The 10,098-nt window shown below is 38.0% G+C and overlaps 1 protein-coding gene across 1 annotated transcript in view; it reads left to right on the top strand.

Moving 5' to 3' along the window:
• Nucleotides 1-5,646: 5,646 nt before the first annotated feature.
• uts2r (urotensin 2 receptor) overlaps nucleotides 5,647-10,098 on the top strand; it is a 30,942-nt gene continuing 26,490 nt past the window's right edge. Inside the window, exons 1-2 of the mRNA XM_079596223.1 lie at nucleotides 5,647-6,100; nucleotides 6,797-7,888. Coding sequence (XP_079452349.1) covers nucleotides 6,049-6,100; nucleotides 6,797-7,887 — 1,143 coding nt within the window. The 5' untranslated portion in view covers nucleotides 5,647-6,048 and the 3' untranslated portion in view covers nucleotide 7,888. The remainder of the gene's footprint in view (nucleotides 6,101-6,796; nucleotides 7,889-10,098) is intronic.

Below are 10,098 nucleotides of genomic sequence, written 5' to 3'. Positions count from 1 at the left end.
CATTTATGGATCCATTTAAGTTACTATATTGTAGGTCCAGTTCGGGCAAAATCACAGTGTATTCTGCCTTTAAAAATTGCCGCAGGCAGAAGTATGCAAAATTCAAGAGTAGCATGCTGTGTTGTCCCCATATAACTTTTGCTATATCCTATATAACTTAAGCCTCAAATAAAAAAAATGTTGCTCAATTTCTATACACTACACACACACACACACACACACACACACACACACACACACACACACACACACACACACACACACACACACACACACACACACACACACACACACACACACACACACACACACACACACACACACACATGTGGGCATCAAAGCTGTTCTGTGCTGAGAGGCCTTCCAAGGTGATCAAACATGTCCCCAGGGCAACAGCTCTGACTTGGTTATAATTGTAGATTTATTATGGACTTATTAATTTGTGGCCGGAATAAATATTAGAGCTCTACTAAAGGTTGTGGTTGGCTCACAGGGATGCATAAGAAATAAACCGTATTAAACTTTTAAATGGTGCTAGAGGGCAGTATGGTGTTAGGTTGTGCATTTCACTAAAACCAAGTATCCCTCTCTCTCTGTTTCACTTGGGCTCTCTCTTTCATTGCTCTCCTTTTCATTTAAGCCTATCACGCAGGAAGAAGTGTTACTCTTTCTTTCATGCTTTTCCTTTTATGTTTTTGTGAACCTTTGAAGAACCTGTTTCAGTAAACAAACAAACAAACAAACAGAGACACACATAAATGCTTAAAATTGCAAGGAGACATGTTCGCAGACAGTATTCCAGTGGGGTTTTTCTACAGATTAAGTTGATATGTGAGTGCTGAACAAGAAGTGCCTTTAAAGGTGAAAAAAACACAAATCTCTAAAGATAAAGTGCAAATTAAGACTGCTGTTTCTCAGAATTATCCCCTTGAGAAAACCGTGCTGATAATCTCTCATGTGTCTCCTCCAGAGTTCTCAGCATTGTCACAAACTGTGCTCAGATTTGCCAAGATGTGTCTGCAATTGGCAATGAGATATTTCTTAAAATGGACATTTCTTATAAAAGACCAAATACGTACTGATTTTGTAGTTCTATATTCTTATTGTATGTCATGCATACATTTTTTTTTAGGAGAGTTTAATAAGAAACACATTAAACTTAAATGTTGAGTTATTTGTGCTACTCTCATGGCAATTAATGAATAAAAACTAAAAAACAGTTAACATTTTGGCAAATAGGTGGCTAATTTGTATAAATTTGTACAAACTCATTAGTTCGTTTTCAAATGGTCTGCTTACAGCCTACAGATTGTTAGGTTTAGGGATGAGTGCATTTTTCCTACAATATAATTGCGAAATAATGACTTTTTTCAAAGTTTAAAGTTGCAAACACTCCCCCACCATCTGTTGTTTGGAGAAATAGTTTGTCCCGCTCCAATCTCACGCCTTTGGTTGAACCAATGTTATGTTCACTCGGAAAAAAGATTTAAAATTCCATTTGGTTGTTAGTAGTGCTGCATAAATTACATGCTTCACCTTCAAGCTGCATAAAAGATGCATAAATGAGATCTCCACTATATGTTACAGTAAACCATGCCAGAGAAATGTATGAGCAATTCAGTTTTCCGCTAGGTGAATGTGGAATCAAAGCGGCAGACAACGCAGGAATATGACACCATGGCTCAAACTAATTAGTAAGGGCTCTAAACAGGCACAAAAACCTCCGAAGCCACATCGTAACTTTAACCACGTCTTTGCTGATTCAGTCACTGAAGAAGTGCAGGGTTAATGGTGTCTCCAGACACTCTAGGGTTGCAAGGGAAAAGTTGCTGTCAGCACATGCGTTGTCCTGACACAAGGCAGAGTGAAGCACTCCGTCAAAGTCAGAACACACGTGACTCCCCTTGACATTCCATGTACCTGAGAACACTGTTCATGAGGTGATTTCCTGCTGTCCATCAACCCCAGCAGAGGCGGCAGCAGGCCAAGCACTTCTGTACCAGACGGGCACCTGCACGGACAGTAAATCCCGCTCAAGAGACGGATGTCATGTATTTATGTAGTGAGTGAAGGGTTTGCTGATCATTCAGATGTCGAAAGTTTGGCACAGCTTTACAGACATTGTCCGGTTTCTATCCACAAAGTGTTCCTATTTCTGATACTTTTTCCATCCATAGATGAAAGTCTCCTACTCTCTCACAGACTTGTCAGGTTTGATTTTGAGAGCGTGCCTGAGTTTGACGCATTGTGCGAATATGTGGCAACTGATGAAATAACATTTACATTTAATCATTTAGCAGACACTTTTATCCAAAGTGACTTTGACTATAACACATGTCTTCACTGAGTCTGTGTACACTTAAAGCGTCAAGTCTTCACATCATCTCAGAAGGTTCACGTATACTATGATAGATTATATAGGTCTATACTGCATAGTAGAGTTGAGTGAACATGATGTGCAGCTGTGATGCTTCAAGTGTTGCAACATATAACAGTATGTGAAATGAGACATGTGTCCAAATTCAGTACATTCATTTCAAAACGTATTCATAAAACAAAAAGTATACGGATCACCTACTTGATTTAGGACAAAGCTACAGCAATGGTGTTTCAGTTCCTGAATGAAGAGGTTCTTTTTAACAAATTGGTCAATGACTCATTCATAAAAACAGCCGCTTGCTTGTTTGAATTGATTAAATTAATGATTAATTAACAGTAATTTGCCACCACTAGGGTTGTAACGGTATGTTTTTTTTCCGGGTATGATGACCTTCTTCGTAAATATCACACTTTTAAGGTGTATGGAATTAAACAATCAATTATTAATATTATTATCTTTATTTACAGTGAGCATTGAATAAATGAAAACAGTTTTTTGGTTGAACGGATGCTTCATTATCAATAATCAAAAGCATGTAAAATCGGTTAAATTGATTATGCATTCATTTTATGATGTATTCGATTGACAACTTATGTTTATCATTAATAATTTATAAAAACTCAAAAAAATAACAATAGAGTCCTATGAAATGCATCTTATAGCATATTTTATAGGGTTTTCTTACCAGTATACCACTACAACGATAGCCGCATGGCTTAGTTGTGTAACATAGAAAGACTCGTGGAATCCTCACCAATCCTCTGTCAAGAATGCACATTCAGGAATTGAACAAGTGTCTATATCTGTGGTATTGCTACAACTACGGTAAGAACAAGAAGCCTATAATAGTCAGTAGACTCAAATTGTCAGAGCCATCCTAGTTTTCAATGGCTGACATCACATCAAAGGCTGACAATCCTTACAGTTTAGTGCAAATGGACCCATCATTCGGTCACCATCAGTTACAGGACAACTTTAGATTCAGACAAGAAACCTGCCCTTCTCCTGCACTCACTCCCACATCTCTGTTGATCAGGCTTTACACTGTTATTATAATTACAGTGCTCTACTTTCCAGCCAGACGAACAGACTCAACTTTGCATTGTGTTGTTCAGTTTATGACTCAGCTGTCATTTTCTCCTTCTATTCCTCCTACCTTTCCCATGTATCCCTTCCTGATGTCATCCAGATGTGACTTTCACAGAAGCCACATGAGACCGGCACAACATGTATTAATCAGATAGTGGTCTTGGAGTCCAAGAAGAACAGACCTAAAATATGAGGTGCTTTTGACATGAGGTTATGGTGATCTTAGCTCTGGCCCTCAGAGACGAGAACAGCTAATTTGCCCAAGAGCAAAATGGTTGACCTACAAATAATATTCCCTGAATCAAATGAGAAGCTACTCCAAAAAGCTAGAGCTGTGGATGGTGTTTGCTGTGTGCACCAGAGCGTATTATCGACTTGCATTGGCCATCTACCTGAAAGGGCAAAAATTCTCTAAAACTCATTTCCAGCACTTTAAACTTTTACCAACCGAGGCAGTGTGCCACCATATGAACCAGGCTATATATTAAAGTCGGAGATATGACTTCCTGAGGATTCCATATCAGATTAATATTGTTGACTCCAGGAGACTTGAATATTTCAGCCAAAATGGTGCATTCGGTTGTTGTTGTTTTTTCCCATTGAATTGATGGTCAAATCCTAATGTGTTCTTTGATAAGCACAGTGTGATTGATTGCATTGAGGTGGCGTTGACGTACTTCTGAATGAGTGTTCTGGCATTTGCTCTGACCTCTCACCACTTCATGGTTTCCCATTAATTGAGATGGTGCTGTGGCAAATTTGCTCATGTATTAACTCAACGTTGGATCACACCAACTGCCACATGAATACAAATGCTGTATGCAAATTACAATGGAGAGTTTTTGCTCCTTTATAATGATATAAATTATATGCATATGCACCCAAAAAAACAAACATTACAATGAAGTTTAGTTCATTAACATTAGTTAGAGTCGACATGAAATGGAAATTCACTATCAACTATTTTCTACACGCATTTTTATAATCGTATTCTGAAAAACTCAATCTATTGGTGGAGCCAAAGACTTGGAAGGTTCTACCACCATCCGATCATCAACTGATGGATATAATATTATAATGAATGTATTTTGAACAAACATGAATTAACAATGAATATATTTTGAATTAACATTAATATAGATGATTAAATGCTGCAGAATATACTAATATTTCATTATTCATAATTCATTAACTCTTGTTAATAAACTAAACCTTATTGCGAAATGTCAATAATTGTTTTTGCTCACCCTCCCCCATGAGAGATGTTTGTTATAAAAGAAGTATTTGGGAAAAAAGGGGAGACAACTTGTTTGCTTCATAACACAGAGGATCCAGTAAAAATGTGGGAGTATTCTGTATAAAGTTCATTCTAAATCTATGCCACCTCAACATCCTTAAGTAGAGTCGTAAACAAGCTCTTAATGTGGATTCCTCTCTTTAAGGGTAACATATCTTTGTGAAAAACCGAACAAGGCTGGCTTTCTTTCATAAAAGTGCCAAAAACTCCCAGGTATGTATTAAGTACCTGCTGAGAATAGTCTTTTAAGCCATTTTTAGAGGGATGACCTTTGGGATAAAAAAACCCCGCCATCTTTAAAGTAAAGGACTTTAGCACTACACCCACTTTCTGCCAGTCATGACTCGGTCGGTGCTTATTATGTGAAATCAACTTTGCAAAATGTTTCCATTGGAACACCAAAGTGGAGAACATTTTGATTACATTGCTAACAGGAACTTGACAGAAGGGAAGGGTAAATTGCCTCAGTCAAAAACCATTTTCCTTAAACCTGTTTGCTTCAAATGCCAGCTGATTTTGTTTTGCGAGGGCAGCTTTTTATGGTAAATTTTGTTCAGTGCTTCATTATTATTTCTCTTTATTTGGAGACAGAAATACAAACGTGTAATACGAATCCCCATGTGTGTCAATCTCCTATATGCTAGATGAATGAATGAGTTCAGGTAGTAGCTCATTAGTCATTCACAAATAACACGCACACATACATTTCCAGAATGCCTCCTCACAATGCTTTCCCCCCAACCAATCTTTCTCGCTCGCTCTCTCTCCCTCTCCTTTCCTCCCTCTCTCATCTCCCCTCCCACTCTATGCTAGTGTGTGTGCGTAGCTCTCCCTCTCCCTCTCTCTCTCTCTACCCCTTGTAGGCATGCACTCTGTCAGTGGAGGAGAGTGTTTCGAAATCTAGCTGTAGCTCAAAGTGATCGGCTCCTTGGGCATATCCATCTAAGAGGATTCTGCCCTTTTTTCCATAGTACCACTTTCTTTGGTTGTTCTGAACCTGTAGGATTTTTTTTTTATCTGTCACTCAGGTTTGTGATATAGTGAGTGTTCTGCTGAAGAATAACAGAAGTTTTTCTTACATGGCTGAAGCACCTGCCAATCTCATTTGTGCTTTTTTTATTGACGTGATCTGTGTGTCCTAACACACATAACAGAGCTTAAGTCATTTCTTTTTGGTCCACTGGATTTGTTTTATTTTGCCATTCAAGGATTTCTTGCTGACAACGTGGTAGGAATCCCTGAGTAAACTCGTCAGAGAAATCATGAGTTGGACTCATTGTAAATGCTAAACGTCTGTCTCCTTGGAGCTACGCCATCTGTGGAATTCAATCAAGGTAAAGCATTATTTATTCTTCATTACATTTGACTCGAGGTCATTTGTCTGAAATGCCCTAACTGTTATGGTAGATACCCTAAGCATATTTCATTAATTTGAGGGTGCAATGACTTGTTTCATATATTACATAGGCTATTTAATTTGATGCTTATGTATTAATCATTTGATAGAAATAGTTAATTAGAATCAGCAGACTTTAGAGAAATTATATCAAGAAGTCGGAAAGTTGATCCACCCCTCTCAACTTAATTTTTAATTTATAGGAGTGGTGTTTTGTTTTTGGTTTTTTGTTTTTTTAAGGCACATTAAATAATATACAACCTTATCTACACCAAAGGTTAAAATATTATTTTTTAAATAATTGTTTTAATAACTTACAAAACAAGCCTTTAAAAGGAATTTAAATCACATTAAACATGTCTAAGCTTGTACTATAGGTTCAAATATTGTTTTATACTCATTTTAAATAATAATTTTGTTTATAACATATGAAACAAGCCTATAATTGGAATTAAAGACATATTAAAATGTTTGACCTAATATACAGCATGGCTTAAAATATATAAATTATTATTAGGAATTGAAGGTATACAACCGATTTAAATATTTTGTTTTAATGAGTTTAATGTCGTTTTTAGTTATTTTATTAATGTTGTAACTTTTTAACCACTTTTGACCATTAATTCCTCTTCAGAGATGACCACTGTGTCAATGGAGCCCATAGTGGCGATGGTGGAAAAGATTTCCAATGTCACCGAGCTTCCAGTAGAAGCTTCTACTGAAGACCTGGCTGCCACCTTCACCATTGGCACCATCCTGTCCCTAATGTGTCTGGTGGGTGTGTCTGGAAATATCTACACGCTTGTGGTCATGTGCCACTCCATGCGCTCTGCTGCCTCTATGTACATCTACATCATCAACCTGGCCCTAGCTGATTTGCTTTACTTACTCACGATTCCATTTGTAGTATGCACACATTTCCTGAAGGGATGGTACTTTGGAGACGCCGGGTGTCGGATCCTCATCAGCATGGACTTCCTTACCATGCATGCCAGCATTTTCACCCTGACTGTTATGAGCACAGAACGTTACTTTGCCGTCCTCAAGCCTCTGGATACTGTCAAACGCTCTAAGAGCTACCGAAAAGCAATCGCCCTTCTGGTGTGGACGGCTTCGTTGATTCTCACCTTACCCATGATCATTAGCGTCCAGCTGATGACGGAGAGCTCCAAGCCAATGTGCCAACCCACCCTGAGCCCTCTCTCATATAAAATCTACATCTCCTTTCTTTTTGGCACGAGCATTGTGGCTCCAGGGGTGATAATCGGGTACCTATACATACGCCTGGCACGAACCTACTGGATCTCCCAGACTGAGACTTTCAAGCAGACCAAGAAGCTCCCGAACCAGAAGGTCCTGTATCTGATCTTCACCATTGTGCTCCTGTTCTGGGCCTGCTTCCTACCTTTCTGGATTTGGCAGCTTCTATGTCAGTTCCAGCCCACGCTGGATCTCTCCACCAAGGCCAAGCGCAACATCAACTATCTGACCACATGCCTGACCTACAGCAACAGTTGCATTAATCCGTTCCTCTACACCCTGCTCACCAAGAACTACAAGGAGTACCTTCGCAAGAGACAGAGGACTTGGACGGCTGGCAGCTACCTCAACCGACGGAACCGCTTCCAGAGGTCCCCCCGTCGCTCCTTGTCCTCCAGCAGTCAGCAGTGTACGGAGAGCTTTGTTCTCGCACATACTTCTCGCACCAACAACAGCAGTCTCTGAGGTAGGTCCTTGACCTTGTCTTGTTGGCCTTCTATCGGAACTACATGCTGTTTACCAGACAATCTAAGTTGATGTCAAAGATCCTGTCTGAATAAAACCAAATTTCCTTTAGTTCAGCTTCATCTTTGCTCAGTCCAGCAGGTCCGTTTTCAATCAAGCCTGGGCCAGACTGTTTCAGTTTTGTGGTCGTAGGTCTGATTTTTTGGTCGGCACGTGTCCCTGCAAAGGGCTACTGATGAGATATGAGAACTTCAAATGCTTGACCAATCTTTTTTGGTTGCTCATTAATATTTTTTAAATTGCCTTCAAAACAGTTCAAGAGTACATATGACTAGAAAATGCAGGTGAAGGAATGGAGAGACATTCAAAAATGCTTTGGATATTAGGATACATTTTATAATTTGATGTGTCACCAATCTGTTTAGTTGTATGAAAATCTTTCATTTATTCCACGTCTATAAAAGATGTTATGTTTGCAATTTACAACAGATTTAAGTAGATCAAAAAAACATTTTGAAACAGAACTATGTCATTTATGTCTCAAGACAGTAATTGGTTCATAGATAATTGGTGCAACTGCAGGTCTGAGTAAAATAGGCTGCATGATAACTGGGTTCCACTGATTGGATCTCAGGACTAAATTACTCTCCAATCAGCAGACCTGCTACCATCAAGATGATCTACATGATACTGAATGCCTGCATCTTATGAATGACTGTAGACTGAAAGAATAAAGCTCTAACAAGGCTGGAATGGGCTATGAGGTTGAGTTAGGAAGATAAATAAATTACTTGCAGTGTCTTTCTGCAATAATTCTGTCTGGAATCACTCAGGGAAAAAAAACAATAATACTCTTGCCAGGTTAGAACTTTATCTAATCCTAAAATTTATTTTAATTTCCCACCAAATGACAAAATTAAAACTGGAGCAGAGAAATGAGAGAAGGAAGAACATACCAAAGCTCCTTTCTATTATAGGCTATTCATTCAGCTCTCTCAAATCCAATTTGTATTTTAGTGTGTCTTATTCAGCATTGCATTTTGCTTCAGCGGAATACATTTTTGTTATTAGGTTTTCTTTAACATCTACTAATATTACAACAGGTAACATCATTTTAATATTCTTCATTAGGTTATCAGAATTTTTTATCTGTATCAAATACAAAATCTGTAATCATAAATTTTTTAAGAGTTCAGTCTCCAAATTAATGGTACTAATTATTATAATGTAGGCTACTGAAAAAAAAGATCACAGCATGTTCATGGTTTATTTAATTTCTCTCTAATTTATGAAAAAGACTTCTGAGCACCAGACAAACTGTTATAAGAACTGCATAGTCTATATTAAAAATAACCATACATAGACTAAATAATCTCAGATAAGATAATTATTTACTGAGAGCATTAGAACTCCACTTCACATATACTGCAGCCTGATCTTGTCATAATAATAATTTCATTATTTTTACAAGCACTGTAAAAACATAAAAACAAAAAAGTACTGGAATGATACAGTAGTTTGAAGAAAAAGTGCAGTTATTTTTTCACAGTTCAAGAGAGTAATATAGAAAGATATACGAACAAACAAACCAGTTAACTGAAAAAGAGGGGTACAAGACTTGAACAATGTATCAAACAGTCGATTGAAACACTGCCATGGTTACAATTTGATCACTTCCCAGGTCTATACAGTTTGTTGAGTTTCTTGTTTGTTTGTTTTCTCAAAATCGTATTGTGCTTGCATTGTCTCACTTCAGTGCAGTACTGAGAGAGGAAATCAGTCAGCAGAGCAATGAAAATACTTTTCTGAGGTCTTGCCTCTTGGGTGGATTTTGATAATCTTTTTTTGGTGGGCCACATGACCCACATTTAGGAAGTGATGGACATTGCCAGAAGGAAAACCTGTGTGTCCCTGTAGCTCTAAAAATAAGCTGTCCTCTACAACAGCCTCTCCTGCAATGTCTCCATTTGGTGCAGACACTAAATCAACATTACACGTAATGATTACTCTTCCCTTGGGTTTAAATATTGATTCACCAACACTGAGGGTGTGATTGCTATAAATAGGAGGGTGACAAATATTTCTTCTATGCCTGGTTTCACAGACAAGACGTAAACCTAGTCCCAGACTAAAATGCATGTTTGAGCTGTCTTAACAGAAAGCAATTATATTAAAATATGTCAGTGCCATTGTTTTGGCTCAATATGCACT

The sequence above is a fragment of the Phoxinus phoxinus genome, assembly GCF_949152265.1.
Source record: "Phoxinus phoxinus genome assembly, chromosome: 21".
NCBI lineage: Eukaryota > Metazoa > Chordata > Actinopteri > Cypriniformes > Leuciscidae > Phoxinus > Phoxinus phoxinus.
This window is presented reverse-complemented; position numbering and strand designations above follow the sequence as displayed.